Consider the following 26,651-nt stretch of genomic DNA (forward strand, 5'->3'; position numbering starts at 1 on the left):
TCTATGGTAGAAGTTAACAGCACAAACCAACAGCTTTGTTCATTCTTTCTGTTAAAGAGAAGTTGGGTTTGCTAAAATTGTCTAGAGACATCACCTTGTGTGCTGTCTATATCTCTTGAATTGTTTTACTACCTTTCAGTTGCTTCACTTATTGTGAATAAAGTGGTTGGTTCTTATGTCTGTCTTACCCTACTCCTTTATCACAGGTCCTAGTGCCACCAATCTTATAATAGGCTCCATCGCTGGTGCCATCCTGGTAGCAGCTATTGTCCTTGGGGGGACAGGATGGGGCTTTAAGTAAGCACTGCCGCATGTCTTCTCTGGGGTGGCTATGGCATTTCTATTTCTTGCTTACATCACTGAATTTTGAGTTCCTGCTACAAGAGTTCTAAGATACATCATCCCCCCACCCCCAGACTATAAGAAACTACTTTAATGAGAAAGAATTATGCTTACATGATGATCTTAAAGGTCTTTTCCAGCCTTGGTGATTCTGTGGTACTCTGAACAAGAGAAGGAATCAGCTTAAAACTAGCAGATGACATCAGGGTGCAAAGCTGACAACCAATACAAGAATTAACTGTCAAGAGTTCAGCCTAACACCTGGGGAGCAAAGTATTTTTTTCACCTCTGGTTAGTGGTAGTGGTCTCAGAAGTTGACTACAGTGGTTACAAACCCCAAAATATATGTCTTGAAGAGAGTTTATTTTTAATGCATTAGTCCTTTCAAACTGATAATTACTGCAGTATATTTTTTTCTTACAGCTTATTCTCAGTTAAGTAAATTGAATCCTTTTATTTGTACAGTAAGTAGCCCTAGGTCAGCCTCCAGTATTTATAAGTAACTACAGGGCTGCTTCAGACAGTGTAGTTTTAATTCAGTCCTATGTGTTTTGCTTTGTGTTTCATATGGCTGAGATTTGTATTTTCCATGTTTATAAACAGGAAAATAAGTTAGTATTTATGCATTTTTAGTATGTAGTTTCATCAAATCTGTGATCAAAGAAATGAAAATGAGGGTGTATTTTAGAATATGCAGTGACAGACATGGGTTCCTATGTGATGTTAACACAAGAAGGAACTGGGATTCTCTTAACTTGATGGCTTGAAAGATTTCTTCTGTGCAAAGGCCCAGGCAGGGAATAATGCTTACTCACAGACTCCCTGTAATACTTGGACATATTCTATAACATTAACTAATACCAGTACATCTTTTCTACCAAATCCTACAGATTTAGAATTACAGGAGAGTGTTTTCTTTTAACCTAATGAAAGCATATTTCAGTTAGTTGCAGAACTGAGGGGGTTTTTTCTGCTGCACTTCACTGCAATTAGCTTTTTAAAAAATACAGCCAAATTTTCTGCAAGGCTTGCATTAATTTAACATTTCTGTTAAAATTTTTGATTTATTAAAAACAATGCCTTGCACGTTTAAAGGTGTAATACTAGAACATTGCAATAAGCAGCTACCCATGGGAATTAACCAAGATAGATTTGGTTGGGAAAAAAATAAATATCAACTTATACTTCTGGACTAATTTTCTGCTATCCAAAATATGTCTGTTACTTAGCAATTCATAGACTTTCCAGACAGAGTACTCATTCCTAAATAACACATTTGAATTGCAGAAGGTAATTTGTTTAAAACACAAGTCATTAAAATAAAAAACATCAGACAGTTTCTTCCTCCTAATCTTTTTAAGCTGTCTTGTGCTGTGACAACCTTTGCTCTTTTACCTGCTAGCAGCTGTGTGAGCAGTTGGGATATCTACACGTGAGAACCTGCATGAATGCAGATCTTCCTGTCTATAACAACACAGCATTTAAACAATTGTTTCTTTCTGCCTTCTGTTCCACTTCTCTCAAACCACTCTCACAAGTGTTCAGCTTTGCATCCTGCTGTCATTTGCTTGTCCAAATGTAGAAGCTTGTTATCCCTGTAGAGAATCTGTACTGGGAAATTCTCTTGAAGCTCATATTCTCAAAGAGTGAGATACAAATGTTGATTCTGTAGCAGAACCTCAAATACACTGGCCTGGCCGAGCTCACAGCTTGAAGTGCATGTTTCTTCTGGGGGTCAGAGGGGAACTGAAAAGACTTGTATACCAAGGGAGGGCTTGTACATGTAGACCCCCTGATGTTTTGCTTCAGATATATCTGGAGGTACAGCTGAGGAGAATAAAGAGGATTTTAACTTTTCCTTTTTAAGCAAGTGATATGTTTAGTCTCTGCAACTGTCAGAGAAGGTAGCTAATGCTTTACAAACTGGGAGATGTGATTTCTGTTTCACAGGTTATCAGATGTTCATATGAACATACGGTACTGTGGTGTCAAGTCCATATCAAACGTAAGCTGCAACTAAGCAAACTTTGTTCATGAACTGAGGTGGTAAGGGGTGGGGGTTGGAGGGAAAGTGTAAAAGAAGGCTTGATGCACAATTGGAAACACAAAGTAAAAAACCAAAAATGACATCCAGTTTCAAGAATGAATCCTAGGTTAATTTTTTCTAATCAAGTTAATGTATGCATAGAATAGGAAATAAAATTTAACTGATAGTTTTAGGGGGTATAGAGCCTCATTACCCAAGTCAGGTGGCTTAAAGGTAGAGGCTGTGGATGGAAGCCTTGTCAGGAAGTAGATTTTACTTCAGTAGGACTCCCTTACTGCAGTCTAACACCAACAGCTTTAAAATACTACACAAGGCTCAACTGATTTCTACCTTTAATGGAAGATTAATGGATGGACCAAAGACTTACCCAGTCAGTCCTTGCAGATGCCAATTTTTCAACTAGTCTATGCAGATGCATTTAAACCCCAAAAGTTTCTGAATGATAAGGCAGTGGAATCCTAATGGCGATTTAGCAAGGAAGGCAACTTGGGTTCCTGAGCAGCGTTTCCACAAAGCACGTATCATGACCTAAATGCAGTCGTCACTACACAAGCATCAACATGAGAATCAAACGCAAGGCATTGTTGCACTTTTTTGCAAACTACTAGAATAAATGGCAGGTCAAAGTCTTATTTAACCTGTTAATTTTAGTCTGGCATTTTGTGAATTTGAATCAGTTTTGTAGCAGAAGGTTATTTATTTAATCTCTTTTTCAGCATTTGAACCATGCTTCAGTACTGCCTATGTGAAAACATTAGCTATTTGAAGTGGTTAAAATACTTGCTTTGAATAAACCTTTAAATACTTAAGTAAAGGTTTGTATTTATGCGATTGCAGACAAAGACACAGATTTGCAAGTAATATACTGTGTAACCACATTCCAAATTAGTTGGAAAAAACCAAAACCAACAAAAACCCAAAAAACCCCAGAGGATTACAGCAAAGTATTTCTTATCTAAATCCAGGGGGTTTTGGACCAGTTTTCTGAAATATTTTTCATTTTTAAAGATGACCATGTTACCAAGGCAGTGATGTGCTGTAGCATGACATGCTTTTTCAATTCAGAATCTCCTACAGTTTTGTTTTTGTCAGAGACAATTTTTCTAGTTGGATTACAGACTGAAAGGCTGACCCTTGTTATTTAAAAAGGCATTAAAACATTAAATGTAAAAAGAAGCTAATGTTCCAAGATCTTCGACACAGAACAACAAGGAACTAGGAAACAGCATCATTCTCCTATCTGTCCTTCCACAGAGAACTCTTCTGCTCCTGCCTTCTCATTGTACTGAATCAGACTAAAAGGAACCTGTACTTGTATAATGTGTAGCTATAAAGAGATATATAAATATCCAGGACCTGATACACACCTAGTTTCCTTTCTTTATATTGTAATTTTCATGGGAGAGACTTGTTATATTTGCTGATTTAAGTAAGACTGCTGTTTCATTTCAGTATTAACATGGTTGGTAATTTGGGATGAAGTATTTAAAGCTTGTCAGGGAAATCAGAATAGCTAGAATAGGGTAATACCTGCCTGCCCTCTGGAGTGCTACGATCACAGGAGGGGGATGCAGCAGGCTCTTTTTCAAGCTTTGCATGTGTCCTGTATTCCTTGATTAATGCTGTACCTGATGTTCCATATTTCAGACTATTTGAGGTTCTTATGTTAAATGGTCTTTTAGTTCTTCACATTTCCCTCTCATCTAACACTGTTAACAGAATGTCCTAAGTGAAGAAAGGCAGTGGTTTGGTTAGTATTTTATTCCTTGAAGAGTTATTTCTGCTGGATAAAACTAGGAAATAAGTAAATACATGGTTTGGACAGAACACATGGCGAGGACACAGCAGACTTTGCCTGTTGTCCCATGGCATGGGTGCTGCTTGGAGCTGTCATACAACCATAAATGGTCTTTACTAGAATACTGCACTCGTGGAGATAAGTTAGAAAAGACTGGATAGGATAAAAGTCAAAAGAGTTTTGTTACAAGAATTGTACTGGGAAGCTAGCATAGCATCTGTCCTCTGTGCCTTGTTTTAAGACTCATAAAGTCCATTTAGTTAATTAAAATAAGCTCATGTAACAGAATGTAATTCAGTGTATGTTTTAATGACTTGCCCTCTTCAAGCAAACTGGAACAGTGTACTTGCCCTAGAGTAGGAGGACAGGTTACGTCATCTGGATTTTTTTATGTGTATTGATCATTTTTTTTAAGGAGACTGACTAATTAATTGCTCATTGGTAGCATTTGAATTCAAGTATGCTAGATAGTATTTAAAGGAGAGGTGGCAGAGGGGGGAGAGAAGCAGCTATGTCCTGTACCCACTTGAGATTGGCAGGATGCAAAGCAGGTTAACTCACAATTAACCAAGTTATATTATATTCATACTTCCTATCATGCAGTTCTACTAGTTCGCCTGAAAAAAATAATTTACTCATCTCAAATTTACCTGTGTATATTGAAATAATGTCAGCCTAATTCAAAAGGAGCATTAGTACCGTACACTTAGAGGGGAAATGATTGAAATATTAATATAGTGATCATTCAGAAACCAGCAACACTTAAAGCATTCACCTTGCAAACATGTAGGTACTGGTGGTAACCAAGAGAAAAACAAAAAAAAACAAAGGCTGGCCAAGAACTACCAGTCTGATAGTCTTCACAAAGAAAAATTGCCTTTGCATATACCCATTAGTCTCTTAAAACACCAGGCAAATCTTGCATATAGTGTATTTAGAAATATTGTCACAGTGTTAGTAGTTAGAAGGACTGCAGAAAATAGAAAATCCTGGGATTGGTCTGTAGCTTTATGGAATTGATGGATAGGGGATTTATGTTTCTCTATTTTTTGCATGTCAGTTTGGTGGTGGTAGTGGTGCATATGCCCAATGTTAAAACTAAATGCATGAGCCCCTTGCCTGATGCCCCACATAAAGCCAGATACTGGGGAGGTCGCACCCAACTTTTGTTGTTGCTTCCTAACGCCTTGCCGTTTGACATAGGATATCGTATCGCAGGAGACTGGATATCACTGACCCGCTTCCTACCCACTGTTAACATGAAATTCTAATCACCCAGTTTACAAAACAGTCCCGTCTCCTTCGAATGCAATGTCTTTGCTATATTTTGCACTTCACTAAGATCCATAGCAGCTCTGGTCAAGTGTGGTAAGTGCTCACACAGATACTCACTTTTTGTTACACTGCAATACCTAAAGTCTGGTGTTCTGCTATAGCCAAACATGGGCAGTTGCTCCAAGAACAAGTCTCTGTGTGCTTATGTAATTCCAGTACTGGCACTTCTGACTCCTTCCCCTTAGGAATATGCATGTTTTCCTGGCCCAGTGAGCACACACATTACTATAGCCTCAAAGTTGCTACAAATGCAGAGCACCACTTCAAGTGCTGCAGAAATAATTGAACTGTGTGTGCCAATATGATCTTTAAATTGCATAAGGAAGTCAATAGTTGATACTACGCTATAGAAAGCGTGCAACCAAATTCCTTAAATTGTTACCCCTTGGAAAAGTTACTTCTTAAAACTGTCTCAGTGTGAGCCTTTTACCCTACTATGACATCGGCAATGGCTTTGTTCCTGTTGTATCTGACTAATGTATTGCATTTTTCTCTTTTCATCTCCTTTTGATGCAACCTGGAAGAAATGTCAAAAAACGAAGGTTCGACCCAAGTCAGCAAGGCCCTATCTGAAGAACTGCAATTCAAAAAGCTTCTTCTTGCACTACTGGATTTTGGGTATGATGTGTCTTTGCTGTAGCTGCACAGGAACTAAATCAGTAAGGAAGAACACGAGAAACAGTAACTATAAACACAGAATTGAGATGCTAGGATTTGAGGTAATAGAAGACTGTCCTTTTTGGAGATAAGTTTAAAAGACTTCCTCCATTCACCTTTCTTTTGTTAAAATTAACAAGTGTTACAAACTAACTGTTTCAAAATCAGGTGGGTTTTTTCTTTCCTCAAACAAAGGAGACACACAGACCAAGTGCAATAAGAGAACTGTTCCAAAACAATGACATAGAAGATTTTTTTCCAGCCTGCTGGCACTCTAACTTCACTTGAGTTCGCATGACTTCCTTTTTCTTATCAGACTCCAGTGGCATGAAGAGCTAATTTTGAAAGGGTAACCTGCATGGCTCACATACAAACAACCAAGCTAGCAAGCTGACCCCAAGCAGAATCTACAGCCCAACAAATACAAACCACTGGGAAGCCAACACCAGGCTCTGAAAACTTTTCCAGCCACGCAGTGCATTCTGCTGCTGGACTTAAGAGTTCCCTGCTCTGGGAGCTCACTATCCACCTTTGTTTTGGTCTCCTGGGCCCAGAGTCTGTTGGGTATGGAAGCTATTGAAAGATGGATGTAATTCTTCCAAGAAGGAAAAAGTGTAAATATGGAAATAAGATTTTGAATATCATTTTCACAGATTATATATATATATGAGAGAAAAGGATTTCCATATAAAAAGGTTCTATTCTTTATGTAAATCTATTTTTGATGTTGGGTTTGGTTTTGGGATTTTTTGCTTCCCTTTTATTTCTGTAGCATGTTGTACAGTGGATGTTCTGGGCTTGCTCAAAAAAGGGCAGATAATAGCATGCAGATGCAGGGAGTTCTGACACCAAACAGATGTGAACTTAAGTTTGTATGCTTGAAACCAAAAACAATTAAAATGTATAAATACATATCTATGTATTCACTATAAGTCTGGACTACTTTTTTTTTGGCTATTATACAGATTTTTCTTAGTGCAATGTAAGATAAGTGACACCTTCTCAAACTGATCACAGAAGTGCCAAGCTTTTTTTTTTTTTCAGCTATAGCTTCTTTTTTTCCTGTGCAGATCCCATGAACTAAAAACTTAAATAAGCCTTAAAATATTCATAAAATGTTAAAAGCTTGAAATGAGTTAATCTTCTCTTGCCTTCTGCCCACCCACCCAAACCAGATTGCAAAGGGTACTGACATTTCTAACTCACTCCCTGTATCTCTTTGATGCATCTCACTCTTTGAAGTGTAATGCAAAATTAATACTTTGACTCTTTGCTCCTGGTAGCTAGTTACCATCATAAAATGTGCAAAATCCCTTGTAACTTCAGGGGTTGTATGTTGTAATTACTTTCAGGTACACCTTGTGTGCAGTTTCTTGCAGAGAAATGCGGGGCAGGCAGTACTGTTCCCTAGTGACCAGGCTGGCCTGGCTGTATTTGGCTTGAGAAGGGCATCAAGATGTCTAGTTTAGGCCTCCCTTAAAGTACAGAGCTGTACAGTCTGGCTCATCTTTTTCAGCCTGATTTAAAAGTTTGGTAATTCAGTTTGTATAAGGGAAGTGACCTGAAAATTTCATTGCTGCATCTGATAACCAGAATTAGAAACGTCTGTAATTTTAAATTTAGAAGTTGGGTATTGGTAACAACACAAGTCCAGTTATGCACTACTTATTCCATCTTTGTTCAGTGGAAATCCATTTCCTGAGTTAGCTCTAAGAGTCACAACGTTAAAAAAATGCTGCAGATTTTCTGTGACTTAGAAAATCCCATTTCAATTATATTTCTTACTAATATAATGTTCAATCCAACAGTCTCACAAGAGAATGACAATATATTGTTTTTGGTTGAGAGTTATTATTAGATGTTTTTAAAGAGCTTTGACATAATCATACTAACATTTACTACATTATGATTTAAAGGTGCTGCACACAGGTAGTCAACTTTGATATATATTCTAGATCTTATTCTGAAAAATTCCAGCCTGGCTTCAAGTAAAATGAAGTTAGTGACCATACTTCTATGGCAAACCAAAAATACTTGCAGCTGTATTATTATCCTCTAAAAGTACTTTGCTTGGGAACATACTCCCCAGCTTTGTTAGGGTTCTGCTTCCAAAGCAAGTGTAACCCACAGCAGAAGCACTTGTGATTACCAAAAATTAAGTAAAATCAGCTAGATGTACATAAGCTACCTGTGTAATAAACCTTCGAGAAGCATTTCACAAACAACATTTTTACTGTGAGGTGATGTTTAAATCAGACCACAGTGGTCCCCAAATACTATGTACATATGTTCAGTGCTGGAGTAACTTTTTAATTTACACCAGCAGTTTCATAGGAATTATGATTTCTCAACCGAATTTATGCTCCACTCATCAGCCATTGTGTGTCTGTGGAAGAATACATCTGTTTTCTGCCCTGCATGAACAGAAGACAAGCAATAACTCAGCTCAGAGCAGGAACAGGCTGGGGTGCTTTCTGTGGTGGCAGACAATTAAAGCACTGGGTTCAACAGAGGTTGATTTTCTACATCCCACCTTTGCTGTGCTCTGAGCAGTACATATGCCTTTAGTGTTAATTTGTTCATCACAAAGCATCATCAAAGGAAGACCTGGTCTGCACTGCCTCCATTTCATCCACTGTACATTTGTTCCATGATATATCTATTCATCTAGACAAGAAACTGTGGTAACTGTATAGCTTGTTTCAGTTTGCTGCATGTTCTCATTGAATTGACCTGAACCTCCTAGAAGTCTGCTAGGCAAATTAACAGCTGTATAGGTGCATGTTAAAAGAAACAGGTTAATTAAGGCTGGAGTTTAACTGATTTTTCTTTACTATGCAAAGATGGGTACTGCACAAACAAATTTAAGACAAATGTCTAAGGAAATGCCATAGAATACTTGAAGTTATGTTGTAAGTCTAATCAGTCATGTTTTATATTCATTATTGCTTCCACTGTTACTCTTCCTTTTAATAATGATTTGTAATTATTTTTTTAATTGCACAACTTGATGTTATAAATCCATTTTTGTTTGAAGTTAATACTCATTCATGTCTTGTTGGCTGCTAATGAATGGAAATTCAATAGTCCTTGTTCTGCATCTTAGCAAGATGAGTATTAAAAGCATAATGAACATGGAATGGAGTAGTTTTTAATTTTCAATCCTTTTTTCCTTATTTATTCCCTCCATTTTACTTAATTTCTGTGTTCAAGATATTACCACCTTTATAGTAGTGGAAATTGACTGGAGTTTTCTTGTATTAAAGACCTTAAAGACCATGTCCCATCTCATGGCAGGGTTCTGTCTGAGAGAGGACACTGCATGCAGGCTTTCCAACCTGCTTGGGACCAGCGCCTCAGCACCCAGGGCTGCACAGATGTGGGGGGGCTGGGCCTGCTTCAGCCCCAGCTGCTGGCTTCACTGAGTGCAATCACTAGCAGAGGGAAGCCTGCCTTTTGCAGTTCAAAAGTCTGAAGTACATAATTAAATAATTTTAGACTTTCGGTAATTATCTTTTAAAAACATTGAAGGCCTCACAATAACCCAATAATATAGCCATAATTTTAATGCATTACAGAATGAACTTCAGTTTCCCTTTGTTTTTTTTGCCTTTTTTTTTTTTTTTTTTTTTGCCAGACTAACCAGACTAACTCCAGTGAAGCCAGCCTGGAACAACTAGATGCATGCGTGACAGTAACCAAGTAACTACTGGTAACATTTCTGCTTTCTCCAGCTCCAGACAGGGAAACAATGCACACTTTTGCCTGAGTATCTCCCAAGTTTCTGTGTGAAAGCCTATTTCTCATTTAGAAATACAGAATAAGGGAACACAGTCACTGGTGGAACCACTATAGTCTACTTTTATTTCCTGTCATTTGAATATAGGAGGATTTCTCCATAAACTTAATATGAACATGCAACATTTTGGCTATAACTATAGTAGACAGCCATTCCTAAATAGGAGTGAAGCCTTTTGCAGTACACAAATACAAAAGCTCTATATACAGATAGATGCATATCTGCTTTTGATTTTACAAGAAAAATGCTTAAAATTGTTTTTTGAAAACTTCCACAGTTATACCATGAAATAGAAGAGTGGTCTTGCTGAGACACTTACTATTAAGAACAAAACCAACACAACAGCAAGTCATGTTGTACAAAACAAACCCCCCTCTTTTGTCTAAATGCACTTACTACCTACAAGAGCTGAAAAATATTAATATGAATCATCCATCAGAAATACAAACGTGCCCCCAGAAAGCTTGAAGGAAAAAGTTAAATAAGTAATGAGGAATTTTAGTACTAATGAAAAGGTCATAAAAACATTAAAGCTGCATGTCCTCTAACTCAGCTTAGAGATGTATTGCTCAGAACTCAGCAAGCACAGAAGCACATTTTTTTTTTTTTTTTGTCAGTTTGTTGAATGAGTTATTTATTGGAAACATGTAACCACGAGGACATATGGTTTCTAGGTAAGTGCAAGGACTCCACGTCAGACCAGCATAGACATCTACTCAATGTGTATATTTCTGAGCAACCACAAACTGCTGAAGGTAGCATAACTCAAAATGCTATTTGCTGTTAAAATTTTATTTTAAAAAGACCTGTTTTTGTCCTAAGTCACAGAACACACTTCATCTTTACCGCTAATAGTGTAGCAGGCCATGCTTTCATGTGGCAGTTTGAGCTAGTACAAGAACTTCCCCACCAAAGCTGGTAACTCAAAGTACAAAGAAACTATTTTTCACCTACTCTTACATGCAGGACACAGCTGTGCCCAGCATCCATCACACAAACCAGGGCAGGGGTGAGGGGAGAAGCTGCTGCTCTCAGCACTGACCTAACCAGAGCCTCAGTCTCCTGGTAGTTCCCCTGCAAAGGCTGGGTTTAGTCTGAAGCCCTCACCCAGCCCTGACACAGTTATGTGACACTTCACTGTGGAGAGGTAGAAACTGAACAAATCTGGTCCAAGTCCAGTTCTCAGACTTCTTAAGCACAACACTGCACCACTTTAAGAAAATTCTCTGTCCATGTATCACACATTGACAGATTTCCTCAGCCATCAAACCAAATACTGTAAGCTTTGAATTTGCTTGTTGGACTGTGAAGCAATAGGTTTTCATCTGCACTACCTATGGCTTTGCCTATTGCTTGAAGCCCTGCATAGTTGAGAGAAATGCAGGTTATTACAGCTATAGTACTTTTAACTGATGGTCAAGGCATGAAAAAAAAGACACACATTACCTTACAGACTGGTAACATGCTGTGGTTCCACAAGATCAGCTTTACCTCTTCTACAGAAAGGAACTGTCCCCACACATAAACATGCACTTCTCTGCAGTCTAACCTGGACCACATCCAGCTAAATAGTGACACAAGCAAACAGTACTTTTGACTGGTTTCTTATCTCCAGCTAAGATGATGACCAGTCTCTTCTAAAGAATGAAAAGTGTCTAGATATGTCAAATGTAGTGCTATTTGCAAAAGCTTTAAGAGAAATTAAAAACTGGTAACTTCATGGCAGCTGTGCTAAACTTGCTTCTGTTGCAGGAAGCACTGGGCTAATAACTGACAGCTCCAAGTTTCCCCATTTGACTCCTTTGAAAGTACTATGTGCATATTCATAGTTATATGGAAACAAGAATCAATATCCTTATGCATGTTGCCCTCACACATTAGATCCAAGGTATAAATTTGACAATTTGCCTTGGCCCAGAATAACCACTGACCTCATTAACTTAGGACTGTTTTTGATAGATGAGGTGTTTGGTCTGTCAAGGTTGAGATTTTAAGTATCTACTATCTATCTGCTCTTTAGAGGGCACTCTTCAGTACACATATTACTCAGGATGCTATGGATTCACTGAACAGTGAAACACTCCTGATCAGTAAGTGAAAGCTTTGCTGTTCCCAGAAAGGAGCATTTAGCATTCCAGAAAACTGAACAGATCTACCCTTGGTATCCAATCCAGGAGGCAGAGCACCTGGGTGCCTTGTAGAGCTGCAGCACAACCAAATAACTCACAGTATTTGTAACAGCAGAGGCATTTTCTTACTTGAGAAACAACTCTCTTCCCTTCCCAGTTAACCACCAAGCTACAGACCAGCTCAAGGGGCAGTGCCCTTGCCCAGGGGGTTACAGAAGAAAATGGCACTAGCAACAGCAACTGCTTTTTCTGTGACCTTGCAGCTTTGACTCACCATGAACAATGTCCTAAGGACCCCTGCCCAAAGGCAATGTGCTGAATGGCACCTTTTGCTGTCAAGCAAAAGGAAGAGCCTGGATCATGCTAGCACAGCACCCACCCTACTTTCCATTGGTGAGTATGCTGAGCTGCGTGGCAGCAGCATTATGAACACTCAAAGCTCAAACTGTCTATAGCACTTAAGTTTGGCAAGCTCATGTAAAGAGATGTTTCTCTTCCTAACAAGGACCTCTTCCAAAAATATGGTTTATAGCAGTCTAGTTTGCTCCAAAACACACCAACAGCTATGTAATTAGAGAAGAACTGACAGAACTTGCTGTAGCAGCACTCCTGGACACGTTAAGCTGTCTCAATCAGTGCTTTCAAAGAGAAAGCTCATGTTACTTTTAAAATACAAGGATGACAGTCTAAGTCTCCATACTCCATTCATATATTTATATAGGCATTTGACATTCTGACCAGCCATTTCCTCCTCAGATCTATTCCTTTGTCAGCATGCCCTGTTCCAAGTAAGGGTGGCACAACAATGAAATTGGATGGATGCAAAGTGCACAGCCTATTTGCTTTGGAGTCGGTCACGTCTCCCTCATTTCCTTTCAGGCACATCTGATCTCTCTGTATTGCTATTGCAAGACTTGCTCCATTATGAAGTTACTCTCACAGATATTGTTAACAATACCATAGTTTACAGACAATGTATGCTTGACTAGGATTTCTGTGTAATGAGAAAGCAGTTCCAAGAAACTAGAACTATTATAGTGCCCTCCAACAGTCACTGAAAAGCTTCAGGTTATTAAAGATTTTCAGTTTTCCTTTGCTTAATAAGGAGGCCCTGAACTCAAGACTGAAAACTGCCTTGTTCGCAGGAAGAAACAATTCCCTTACATAGCAGGATCCTGACTTGGGTTAGCTATTTTTCACTTCAAATGTAAGGGCCCTAGGACAGGAACTATCTTACTCAAAGGTGATCTCTAGCATCTAGCCTAGGAAGCTCTGTATTTGGGCAGGGCTGGTTGGCTGATATGTTTATGACAGCCCCACACACAGGCATTCAGAAATATTATAATTCTTCATTACATATGCTGCTCTTTAGGCATGCCTAATTAAGACTAGAACAGGAGAGAAAGGACTTTTTAAAATCATACCACAGTCCCTCCAGAAGCTCCGATTTAAAGATACTACAGAGAATTTCCCCTGTCATATGACCTCTGAAGCAACTCCATTGACAATAGATTTCAAAGGGTAGCTTTGTGAAAGAAAAACAGTGGTTCAAAAGGCTGAGTGGCCTGAGCTATTTTTAAAAAAGAATAAAAATAAAACAAATTCACAAAATAATAATAAAATTAATAATAATAATATTCAATGCACCTTCTACCTCTACTGTACTGTTCCTTATTGAAAATGTATGGGTTTTGTCTGGTTAAAGTTTACTTAGTAAGAGGGCTTGTACTATTTCACTTGGAAAAATAATTCAATAAAGCAGATTTCCCTGCCAGTAAGTTATTCATGACAACATATCAACACCTGTAATCAGATTTTGCATGAAAACAACATTTCTTCTTCTGACAACAGCAGTATCATCAGTGTACATAAAAAGCATCACATCTCTGGTTTAGTGAGATCCAAGTACTCTTTGAGTGCCAACCCCTTTGTTGGCCCTAAATACTTTGCTGTCACCTCCCCCCCCCAATTTATTCTTGCAGACTAAGTTCCCCAATCAGCTACAGATATGAATGTGCAGGCTGCCAGCACCAGGTCCTAGCTGGCAGGGGAGTGCCTGTGCTGTGGGGTGAGCAAGGCAGTGGCAGGGCTGCCATACTTCTTCCCTGGCTGGCCCACCGGCACAGTAAAGAAGCTGCCCTGCAACAAGCACCATCCAACACTCTTTTCTCCCAAGAGCTGCAGGAAAGAAACATGCTTAAGAGCAAGAGAAGGTAGGAGAGACCACATTGCAACCCTACTGACATTCCAGAAAGAGCACTGTGAAAGCATGTTTCTTCCCCAGAAGATTTGGCTATAACACTAGGAAGAATTGATCCCATAATAAGTTTGCTTTCCTAGATGTTAATGGCAGTTGTATAAGAGCATATTTCACTGAACTGCTCCTTTAACCCTGACATGCCCAGCGTGACTCTCAATTCTGCCCGGCACCCCTGAAGGCGAGAAGGGTTTCTTTGTTGCCTGTGAATACTTGAGGAAGGAGTAGGGGGCCAAACCAGGAATAGCATAGAGCATCAATGCAGCACCCACATGGCAATTAATTCCTTCATTCCAAAACTAATAGCTGTTTGGAATAAAAATTAAAATGAATCAAAATTTCTCTAAAAACTGTGTTGAATAGTTAAAGTGAGATAACCTGCCCAAAGGACACAAACAGTTAACTTTTAATGTACTATATTCATCAGCTTGAGTTTTTTATTATTTTATTGGAATTCTTCAGTCTAGATATAAATATGGGAGGTTCATAGTCACATTCTTCACAGAGGTAATTTGCATTTATAGTGTCACATTCACAGGTGACAAGTCAGAGGCACTAACAGGCCCTGTTAGGTGAGATATTGAAGCCCCTGGTAGTGGTGGTGTGTGTTCTTGCAGGGCCAAATAACAGATGGCAGCTAAGATGGGCTCCTGCTACCTCATAAAGACAGGTTTAAGGTAACTTGGCTCACTGGGCCTCAAAAGAAGGAACTAAAAAAGTCTGTACCTTCCCTTTCAAATAATTGTAAAGACCAAGCCAAATTCTTCTTGACAGAGACATGCAGAGGGCAATAGCCACAAATTAAGGGAACAGAAGCAAGACAGCAGCAAAAAAAAATTCTGGTCCAGAAATACACTGGTCTCCAGCCTGTTCCATGTCTTGCCCGCAAGCTCCATGGAAGTGATTCAGGTCATCACCAATAGCATACAGAACTGAAGACTTCTGTGTTTAAGAAACTACATCTCTCTACCTGTTAGAATGAGTTAAGCGTCTCATCACATCCACTGGCTTTCCTGCTTGCCATTTCAACAGAGAATAGATCCATTAGATAGATTGTTTAGAGCAGTGTGGGGTCATCAAACACTGTGACTGCAGATTCAGTCCACCAGAAAAAAATAAAATGAGAAAACTTGAAATCAAAAGTGTAAAAAACCATGTCTCGATACCAGTACTCAGATATAGACTACTTATCAAGACTTACACAAGCCACCTTGGATGGGGAGTATGGGTGTGATCAAATAATTTGTTGAAGAATTTGTTCAATTTTGCCCCTCTTTCCACTTACAAAACAACAGTCTTCTAATAGGATACAGACTGCTTCCTATCCTACATAATTTCCTAGATTCAATTTTTTTTAAAACAGATACTCTACTTCTCAAACAAGTTATGCATTTAGAGGCTTTCACTGTTCTTTACTAGGCAGTGGTTTAAGTCTGAGTGCACTGAGAGTCATGACTTGAAGGCCTCTAAATATAATCTTAAAAATAAAGTATCCAGAAACAAGTCTTTGGATCAAGCATAAGCATTTCATTTCCAAAAAGCTCCCAGGTACATTTATCAAATTTAAAAGAAAATTTGCAAAGGTATAAATGGGAGTTAGACTCCCCACTTCTCCTTTATGGATTTTGAAGAAAAATCAAGTCTCTGCCATGTACTTTGAATTTAAAAACTAAGACCTTTGGGGTTTTCCCCCTCTGAGAATCACAAGTTTTGCCTTTGCTGTCACTTAGCCAGCTTTCACACAAAGCTGGGATAATTTGGAACCCAATCCAGCAAAACACAAACTTGGAGCTAACAACATGTCTTTAAAGCAGGTTTTGGATTAAGGTTTAAACAGGTCTCTTTCATCATGCAGTTTATTTTACAAAGCTTGATACTGGGTCCAGATGTAGCTGCTTATAGAAGTAACAGACAAGCAGCATGTACCTTCACACAAGGCCAATGAGATGGCCTCCCACTTTTCCCTCCTCCCATCCCCTATGCCTATGGACTGCTCCTTTTAGCATTTGCTTACATTTTTATATTTTTCTGGTAGAAATATCATTTCTGTAGCATTACATGATCTGAAATCTCTCATCTATGAGCTAAAGAATCAACTTTTCTAGATAAAAATCTCCTTTTGCAAATGACTCAGGATATGACCTACAGCCCATCTGAATTAAAGTAATTCATAAGACATGTTGACTCACTGAAGATGTGAACACTGGCTGTCAGGGGAATATATCAGGTAGTGCAATGAAAAAAATATTATTGATAGCCTAAAAAGGACACAGAAAGCTTTAGTGAGGAAGAGCACATTGAACTGAATGAGATGGCCAATCCCTCTATGTTTCTTCTCCACTAGGAGGTTGAGGTGAAGAATCCAATTATCAAAAACCTCTTTCCCAGAAATAGAATACAAGTGCTCTGGTTCAGAGGGAACAGAGTGTAGTAGGCTCAGGAAGTATTTGTAGAGCCAAGTATTTTATCTGTAGCAGTATTTCCCTTGAGTAGCAACTCTAATTTCTCTGAAAAACCCTGGTTCAGAACTCTAGGGTCTACCAAAAAGATTCTGAGGGGAATTAAACTAACATCTTTCTTGATCCAAAACCAGATAAAGTGCTACACAGAAAGGGACTCAAACTAATTTCTTAACAATTAATCTAGAAAGGTTCCAGCTTGGAAGAAACGTTATCAACTCACAAGAAACAGTCTGACTTTTCCAGTTGCGGCCTTTTGCTCTACCCCTAAGAGCATGGGGCGGAGTCTGTAGAGCAATGCACAGCAAACCCAGCAACATCAAATAAAAACACTTGTATGGCATCTTAGTCTTCTTCTGGTCTGGCCTCCTGCACCCAGGCCAACAATAAACAAAAGCAGCCTCAGAGCCTTTTCTACCCTGAGGTTACATCACAAAACCCGTGTTTTACAGGCACCCTTTCCTTCTCTCCCTCATCCAGTTCAACCCCCTACACATGGTGGCTAGGAGAAACATACTGGTTACTCACTTGCCAAGGTGGCTGCAGATAGCACATGGGTCCAGAATCAACTACTACAGAGCAGACTTTAAAACAACAAAACCTTAAGGATCATTTTAGCTGCAGAACCAGGGAGAAGGATATTCACTGACACAGCCTGTGTTTAACAGCACAGAGAAATGTTGGAGATCCTACATGCAATGAGAGACTTCCTTCTGCCATGTTGCAAGGACTCCTAGCAAGGCATTAAACTCTTCAGTTCCTCCTGAAATTTGTTTCAGCAGCTGTTGCTCACTATTCTCCCATTCCCATCCCCACACTTCTTGAGAAATAAATAGGACATTTGTAAATTTGCCAAAGTCCTACCATATAGTTATCTACATTGGTTCTAGCCAGATATTCTCTCACTCTCCAGAAGTTTGTTATTGTTAAAAAGTAGCATTACTTACACAAAATACACGTTCACATGGATTGATCAATAAGAACATCAGAAGAGAGCAACAGTGCTTGTTATCATAGATGCACTGTAAGATCATGTGTTAGGAAAAGAACATGCTTCTCCATTTACACGGACTGGATGCACAGGAAGACGTAAATTACAAAGATACAGATCACTAACAGAAAAGTCAGTGTTTCAAGCCAACAGCAGGTATAAACTAGTGTGGCCCCACTGACTTCAACAAAGATAAACTTGGTGCTATTGATGTGCAGTTGCTTCATGGAGAAAGTATTATGGTTCAAAGTGCAATGAAAGAAACAAGCTGCCAGTGAAAGTCTTGTAAAAAAATGGGCTACTGCCCTTTTGGTATGAATGGGTGCAACCATGCTGGCTTCAGACAGTCAGCAGAGCACTACATTACTTGGCCTATAGTGTACAAAGAGTTATGAAGAGTAGTTACACCCTCTCTATTTCTACAAATAGCTACTGTTAAAGCTATGCCTGACACTGACTAATAAACCTGTTCCTGGAGCCCCAACTCTTTGGGTTCTATGATTTATGCATGCAAGAGGGTGGCTACAGCAGGCACAGCGAACACAGTTGTCACTTGCAGAACTGAGCTCAGGCTTCTTTCTCTGCACTGCAGGTACCAGGTGATGGCCCTTTCACCAATGGCTTCCTTCCACTTCCCTACTAGCTTAGCCTCTTTCCTTTAACCTGTAGAGGTTTTGCAGATGTTCCAAGGGGGTGGCAGTAGAGAGAGAACCTCATAGAGAAAGAACGCAACAATAATAGACTACATTATTTTTTATTTTTTTTCTTGAGGGAAGGTATAGCCAGGGCCCTCCAGAGAGTGTGCAGCCAAACAGGGCAGCTCTCCTTTACCTAAAGTTGTGTGAATTGAGCTGCAGTGAGCGGCTCAGCCCCACTGCAGCAGTTAATGCCTTTACTGGCTTTCTTCTGGGACTCTGCTTCAGTTCCCAGGATCGTTGGACCTGCTGCTGTATGGGCTGAGCCCTAGCCAGGAAATAGCTCTAGTGAACTCTTGCTCCGGGGTGGAGGGACCTCCCGCAGTCAAGCACAGCAAAGATGCCTAGGAAGTGAGCCAGGCCCAGACAACTGGAGCTCAAAGGTGGGGACCTGTTTTTTCACTCTCGGCCCCTCCCGATGCACCGCTCCTAGGAGAGGGGGCAGGGGAAGGCTGCAGCTCTGCTAAGTGCCCGAGTCTGTGACTCTCACCGCCCCTGTGCACAGCTGCCCCTCAGCCAGAGGCACCACCGCTGCCGGGCTGGCCTCAGGGCTGCCGGGTGTCGCAAGGAGCGGGAGACAGCCGGGGCAGAGGAGTGCAGCCCACCTCGCAGCATGGGCAACTCCGCAAAGGGAAGAGGGAGCGCCGGGTGCCCGGGAGTAGCGGCTGGGGTTTCGGGGGTGGGTGCTTCTCCCCGAGCCCTGACGTAAAAACTAAGCGGGGCTGCCCGCTCCGGCTTCTTAAGGAGAGCGGCGGCCGCGGAGAGCCCTGCCCTGTCCGCCGGAGCGCCGAGGTAAGTGCTGCGGGCGGAGCGTGCGGGACGGGACAGGAGCAGGGACGGGAGCGGGGAGCCCGCAGCGTAGCGGCGGCACCGCCCGGAGCTGGCGAAGCTCCCAGGGACGTGCCGCCCGGCAGACGCTCGGCAAAGCCCGGTCACCACCGAGGCGGGAACCCGCCCTGCCCGGTGGGACCCGGTTCGGTATCTCTAAGGTCTAGGATGGAGGGACCAGTCACATCTAATAGCTCCAAACAAGTGCAACAGTGATCACGAGTGAACTAAGTAACTTTTGCATTAATACCATTGTAAGTCACTATTCATGACGGGAAGTGGAATGGGGGTTAAAACTCTGAGAAAGGGGGGCGGGGGGGAGTCAGAGCTAAAAGATGTAAATAGCACACGCACACGAACCTGAGTTTCTGGACAGAAAGCCTTGAAGACTGGAGGGCGAAGGGGGGAATTACATGGAAGCATTCACCACACACACAGGTAAGATATTAATGAAAACTGACATTTCTTGAGCATCAATTCAGCTCTCAGCTATCTAAAAATAAATCAATAAATAAAAAAATCCTGAGCCTTGTAGAAGACCAGCAGCAAAAGTTTGACCAGACCATAAGGGCTAATGGTCTTGGATGCTGACACGTACCGCTGCCATTCACACCACACCTGAAATGGCACCCACCCTTATATTAATGCCCTGCCAATCCCCAGCCCAGGACAATCCCTTTGCTCACACTGCTGACAAATCCAGGACCCTTGTCCTTGTCTTACCCAATTTTGTAACTTGTAAAGTTTCCAAAAGAGCTCTGGAGCAGAGATAGCAATGCAACCAGTTCAGCTGTTAACCAGCACAAACTAGATGGCCTCTGTCCAAGTGACAGAACCATCCTTAAAAGCCAATGATAGCATTACTCCTTTGTTTGAACTATCTGTTGTTGGTGAGTTTTGTTGTTTGTTTTTTTTTTAATCCCCATGGTCATATCTAATACTGTAGAAGCTTGACAAACAAAGTTAATTATGTCCCTTGAGGAAGTCTTAGTAAACAGATATGTGCATATTCCATAGCATATTTGCACAGGTGTCTGCTGCCCAGTGGAAAGGCTCTGATGCACAAACAAGTAAGAATGCAGTAGTGACTCATAGGATGTCTTTGGTTTTGCCTCTGAGAAAGTAATCTAAACCTGCCTTGTGCAATAGGGTACAGAAGAATGATGCTTCTGGAGATCTGGGAGCAGCACGAGGGAACACCATTACTACCAGCACTATGAAAAGTGACTGTAAGCAGTTGAAGAGTAAAGTCTGAATACCTACAAAATGTTCCCAGAACCTGACCAGGTAGCCAAATAGCTGGCTAGGTGAGACCGTCATTGCCAGGTCTGAAATATCTGAAGAGTCCTTTCGCTCTACAGTGAAATATATTCCACAAAGCAGCCTGCCCTTCCCTAGTCTTGCACACTGGCTGTGGCTGGACTACCTGTCATACATAATCTAGCTGCACACACTTATTCTGCCTTCAACATTTTTCTTCACATAGGAGGGAAACATTGCTTATACTCTTGATGATCACTCATGGAAGAGGTTTTTGGTGTGTTTTGTTTTGTTGGGTTTTTGTTGTTGTTGTTGTTTGTTTTGTTTTGTTTTTTACACAAAACACCAGTTGATTATTAAGATCATTAAGAGAGGTAGCTTCTTCCCATTCAACAGCCTCCAACAACCAAAACAAAACCACAAAATCATGAACATTCACACACACTAAACAGGTTTGCCCTAAAAGATGATCTCAGGTGTTGCCCATTTCCACAGACAGCAGGTTCCCCATATGCCATGAGCTATGCTAAAAGCAATCCTCAAACATGTTACACATTAGAAATGTGTATCAAAAATGCAATACTAAAAATACTAGAAACTTGTTAGAAAATGCACAATAGAAGCACATACTAGACATGAAATCTGATGGAGACCTGAGTCTTTCTGTCCCCGCAAAAGCTTATTCTCAGGATTTCTCAAACTATAGCTGATACTTAGCAAGTTTCACAATTCTACCATAACAGACAACTGTTAGTGATATGCAGTAAGTGTCTGTACTTTTATACATACATATGCACATACACATGCTGTACAAAACAGCCGCTCTCCTGTAGCTTTGCTGTACTGTCTTTTCAGACCTGTTCTGCATTTTAGCAGGTAAAATGCTCATGTTCAATGGATGATTTTGCTACCCACCATTAATTCATTAGAGCACACTTTCAACAAATAGTTTTCCACGTGCTGTCCACTCAGATCCCTGTGAATCTATAGCCTATTTTCAAGGGATCATAAAATTCTGAGGAAAGCAAGACCACCTGAAGGCTTAAATTCCCTGGGAAAAGGAATGTATTTTACTGAAAGAAGTCAGGGATCTGTAAATGAAGAAAGGCCAAAAACTTTGAATATTAAGAAGTTCCAGATAGAGAGTTCATCATATGAATTTGAGGATTATTAACAAATTTTAACACATGCTTCTGCTGCACAGAGTAATGCAACTCCACTAGTATTTATATTCATGCATGCAAGAAAGCATACAAGAGATCTTTAAAGAGCAGAGAAACAACTATCAAGATCTAAAGTGCCTTCTATGCAATGTGAGGTACTAGGTCTTTGTTTCTGCACCTAACACCACAAAGTTTTTCATGTTTTGGTTTTGTTACATTTCAGTGACTCAACGGAGCTTGGGAGCAGACAAAGAATCCACTGCAACATGAGACTCACTTGCTCCCTGCTAATCCTGGGAGCGTTCTGTGTGACACCTTTCCTCTGCCATAGCCAAACTGATCCACTAGCTCTTGGGCGAGCAGATCCTCAGTGTTGGGAATCCTCCTCAGCTGTCTTACTGGAGATGAGGAAGCCTCGCATTTCTGACTCTGTCAGTGGCTTTTGGGACTTCATGATCTTCCTGAAATCATCAGAGAACTTGAAACACGGAGCTCTGTTCTGGGACCTGGCTCAGCTCTTCTGGGATATCTACGTGGACTGTGTGCTCTCCAGAACCCATGGCCTAGGGAGGAGGCAGCTAGCAGAAGCTGAACAGATCACAACTCTACATTCTCAGTTCACAAGGAGAAACCAAGGTTACTACTCCTTTAATACACATCTCATGGGCAATAACTAGAATCTAGTAGAAAAGGAAAGTTACAGGCTTATTGTCTTTCAGAGTAGTAGTACAGAACCAGAGGGCAGTGCTACACAACCACTCCCACTTCCCCCAATCCAGTACAGAGCTATGCTTATGTTCAAAGTGATCGCAGTAAAAATTTGACCTCCAAATAACCTGAACTCTAATGACAGCTTATAAGTTTCCGGGGGGGGGGGGGGGGGGGGGCGGGTGTGGGGCAGGGAGGCAGTAGAAAGTGAAACATAGGAGGATTCAAACAAAGAAGGCAGCTCAGCAACCGAACATAAAAAGATACTGTGCCATGCCAGCATTTCTACCACTGTTGTGCCACGGACAGGTTAGTTCCAAATTCCCGATCTGGGGAGGTGTGTCACCTCAGGAATGCATTACAATGGTACAGCTGTGGAAAGCAACAGTCTTTCAGCAGAAGAATAAGGATAAATTTATCTATCATCTAGTAGTCAACCACTAGACACTTCCTATTTCCGTATTAGTAGCTTTGCCCAACACATATTGGAAACAGACTTATAACTCAGATGCATGTAGGCTTTCAGACACAGCTCCAGCTTCAGAAGAAAGAACACTACCTTTGACACTAAATGCTGCAATTCCTGATCTCCAGGTTCCCAGTCCCAGAGCAGAATCCCCAGGCTTAAAGTAAGCATAAGTAATGCAGTAAGCTAAGAACTGGCATTTGACAGCAGAACCTACAGAAAGTAGCAAGTCATTTAGCCTCCCCATTCACAGTAGGAATGGAGAGTGTAATTTTTCCTAAATCTCAAGTCCCTTCCAAGGCTTCAGTTCTGATCCTGCTCTTGAGATTATTCACCTTTGGAAAGGGGCAGGTGTTACAATTTGATGGAGGGGTAGAAGTGCTGCTGCCATCACCAACAGCGTAGCACGCAGGGCCCACAGGAAGAAGGAAGAACTGCCTTTTCACTTTGAATGAATTCAGACCCTTCTCTCCACTTCCTAGATCAGTGTCTTAATATGTTTGTGGGTAATGTCAATAGAATAATGAAGAACCTCTCTGGGCAGTTACCCATTAGAACATCTCTGAAAAAGGGACTTGAACTCAGGATTCTTCCACCCCAGGGACACACTATACCACTGGACAGTCCAGCTCTTGCCCACAAACCTTAAGATGTTTTGTGTATTGAAAGACAGGATTTGAGAAAGGAAGGATCAAGAGGTCCTTACCACCATTACCTACAGAGAGTATTCTAGCCATTAAGCTAGGAAATAGGAGTGGTGTTTTAATCACTCCCTCAGACCAAGGCATAAGTCATGCAGAGCCAGTTTCTAAACTCGGAGCCAAACAATTACTATCTGCAATTGAAAACCAAGGAGTGGATCCTACCCTGCTCTGCAAAGAATCTGAGCTATCACAGCTCTGAGAAGATCCTTGCTGATGGCAGGCAGCACAAAACCCTCTCCTAGGGGCCTCAGACATCAAAAAGGCACAAGTTGCTCATTCCTGACCAGACTGGTGCACTTTTGGGTGCAAATGGAAGGCAGATTCAAACACGAGGCAGCAGTACCTGCCTCAAAAACCGAGATGCCCACCAGGATAAAGCACCAAATGAATTTTTGTTTTCAGGATTGCAGCTTTGAATATCACTGTCTAAATTCCTCCTTAGCCTTTTATTTTTATCTGGCTCTTCATGTCTATATCACACTGTGATTTTTTCTAAACAAAGAGCTTTTGTTCCAGTGAAGATTAATGGTCTGATATATTTTGAAGAATCAAATTGTGGGTTTTGTGATTAATGTTTACTTTTGGTTACTCCTATACAGAGAGATTTTAAGACACTACTAAGTATTCACTCTTTTAAGATAAACAAAGATTCTCCCACTATTCTTTTCCCTCTTTCTTTTGTGAATTTTAATCAGTTAATCTGGTTTCTCTGTACAATTGATTACCATCAGTCAGTATAAGGCAGCTTATAGCAGTGACAGCCTCTTTTTTTTTTGGGGGGGTGTGGGGGGGAGCTATCCATCCTCTTATCCAAGTCTCTCAGTTTCTTAACAAAGCCAGCTGTTTTAATCTTTGTGACCCATGACCCTACTGCCTTGTTTAGTCAGTGAAAGCAGAAATCAATTGTTAATGATTGCAGATAGAAATCACATCCTAGCAAATGATGAGGAATAGAATTACTGGTTCTTATGCGTAGCAATGTACAAGCCTGTTTTCTTACCCCAAGGAGCAGCTCTAACAGCATTTTAATGACCTTGTGCACTTCATGTCTATACAGGCGGATCTGAATAGCTTTCAGTAGGCTTGTTTTAGGTCAAACAATAAAGTAAGATTTTTTTACTTTATACTGTTACTTTTGCAATTGTTGGTAACATCTTTATTTCTCCATACTGAGCTTCTAAATCTTCTTCTTAAATGTACACAATTACAATTTTAAAATATTTTTTTAATTTCAAGTTAGGATCAATCTGTAAGTTGCCTTCACTGTAGTTGCTTAAACATGTTACTGGATTGGAAAAGCGAGACAGATCTGAACTTGGCACAGAAATACTGATCTTAAGGTGTTATTATTCTAGTGTTAGATTTCAGGACTAAAGGATAAATCCTATTATGTCATTGTGAAAACTGAGTATTGGGAACTGAGCTTTTCTTAAAAACAACCAACCAACCAGAAAAGGCCTGCATGCCAAAAAAACTAGTGAAGACCTTAACAGAGCTTCTCAGAAGTACTAAACAGAACTACTCCATTGCACCTAAGAAACACTTCCACAGTTTGCCATACTTTGTTCTCCTGGGAAACAAGTCTGATTGAGTGTACACCAAGACAGTGGTAAAAGTAGCCCAGGTCCAGACTTTTGGGTTCAAACAGTTTTCCAAACCAATCCAGTCCTGCCAGGCTCCTTACTGTAGTTACTAACAGGTCTGAAGATACTTTTCAAGCTCCACATGAAACACAACAGAATCAGAACAGCTGGAAATGAGTTACCTGACAAACTGCCTTCATCCTGCTGCTCAGTGTAGCAGCATTTCAGCTTTCCTAGATATCCTGCAGGAAAGTGTTATCCAGCTTTAAACAGACAAGCGGGGGGAATCCTTCACAGTTACCTGGCTAAGGTATCATTAGCAACTAATCTCTTTCCCATAACAAAACCCAAACACTTTAAAAAAGCAGATTTCATAAAAACATTTCCAGTGTATTACAACACTTGAGTTAGATACACTATAGTTGCAACAACTCCAAAGTAAGATGTAAGCACCACAAGGAAAACATAGCTTTTGTACTCACAGCAAATCTTCTGAAGAGCAGCAGTACAAAAAGAGTCTACTCAGGAAGTCACATAGCAGATTCCCAGCATAAGCATTTGAAGAATACAAGCACAACAACCTCCACCTATTTTCTGCCTTTGTTCTCCTCAAGCAGCACCCCCCCCCCCAGCCTGCCAATTGGAGTGGCCACAGCTGTGCACACCTCTCTCCCAGGTGCAGGTAATGGGGCTCAGATCAGCCCTTGCACCTGGCTCAACTGCCAGGGACATACATAAGTTGCTTCCTACGCCTGCAGGGTGCTAGGGAGGGGAGTGGGACAAAAGTTGCTGTATTATACATTTGTTGTCTGGTAAATAAACAGATACTGTGTTACCCACTTATATTTTCAGAAGACATGTGTCTAAAAGAGATAAAGCCAAGCTGCTGGCTTTTGGAGATTGCTGCAAAGAAAATGCCCTGTATTTCCTCAAGAAAGTAGCAAGCGTGCTGCTAAACAGTGTGAGAGATCTTCTCCACTGTGCAAGGAGGTTGACAACAAGCCAGTGAGTCAGTAAGACTGTGAGCAGACTTGTGGAAGGGTTTTATAGGAAGACTGAAGGCCTATGCTGGGGAAAAGATCAAAGTAACTTGTCACTGAAAGGCAACTTGCAAATGGAGGGATATGGCTAGTGGGGACCAGTAGCAGCTAGAGACAGAGGGAAAAAAGGATGTGGGAAACTGAGTATTCAGCTGCTCTTTGCTGTTTGAGAATTTATTACTTATATGCATTTTCATGTCACTTTTCAGGGATATTTTCTCATATTCAGAGGTCACTGAAGAAGAAAGACTCATTTGAAGATTTAACAAGTATTCACATGCATAAAATTAACTCTAGATTGCTTGGAAGAATCATTGGAGAGCTAGGGGAAAAAAGGAAATGACACAGTCCAAGATCCAGATTTGTAGATATTTTTTAACTACTGCTGTT

The 26,651-nt window shown here is 40.6% G+C and overlaps 3 protein-coding genes across 5 annotated transcripts in view; 2 read left to right on the forward strand and 1 right to left on the reverse strand.

Annotated features, from left to right (window-relative positions):
* Positions 1-9,319, forward strand: part of ADAM23 (ADAM metallopeptidase domain 23) — a 67,794-nt gene extending 58,475 nt beyond the window's left edge. Inside the window, exons 25-27 of one of the 2 annotated variants that reach the window (XM_051624115.1) lie at positions 207-297; positions 2,293-2,347; positions 6,047-9,319. In XM_051624115.1, coding sequence (XP_051480075.1) covers positions 207-297; positions 2,293-2,347; positions 6,047-6,271 — 371 coding nt within the window. In that variant the 3' untranslated portion in view covers positions 6,272-9,319. The remainder of the gene's footprint in view (positions 1-206; positions 298-2,292; positions 2,348-6,046) is intronic. The other variant, XM_051624114.1, reaches the window with a different exon arrangement.
* DYTN (dystrotelin) overlaps positions 399-26,651 on the reverse strand; it is a 49,249-nt gene continuing 22,996 nt past the window's right edge. Inside the window, exon 14 of one of the 2 annotated variants that reach the window (XM_051624120.1) lies at positions 399-503. The gene's annotated coding sequence lies outside the window, so the exon portion shown is untranslated. Of the gene's footprint in view, positions 504-2,751; positions 2,934-26,651 lie in introns of those variants that run through there. The other variant, XM_051624122.1, reaches the window with a different exon arrangement.
* Positions 12,383-26,650, forward strand: FAM237A (family with sequence similarity 237 member A). Its single transcript, XM_051623298.1, has 5 exons — positions 12,383-12,500; positions 18,862-18,892; positions 19,254-19,301; positions 21,984-22,396; positions 26,471-26,650. The coding sequence occupies exons 1-5, from the start codon at positions 12,383-12,385 to the stop codon at positions 26,602-26,604; spliced, it is 744 nt and encodes a 247-aa protein (XP_051479258.1). The 3' UTR covers positions 26,605-26,650.

Source organism: Apus apus, chromosome 6, assembly GCF_020740795.1.
Source record: "Apus apus isolate bApuApu2 chromosome 6, bApuApu2.pri.cur, whole genome shotgun sequence".
NCBI classification, from domain to species: Eukaryota; Metazoa; Chordata; class Aves; order Apodiformes; family Apodidae; genus Apus; species Apus apus.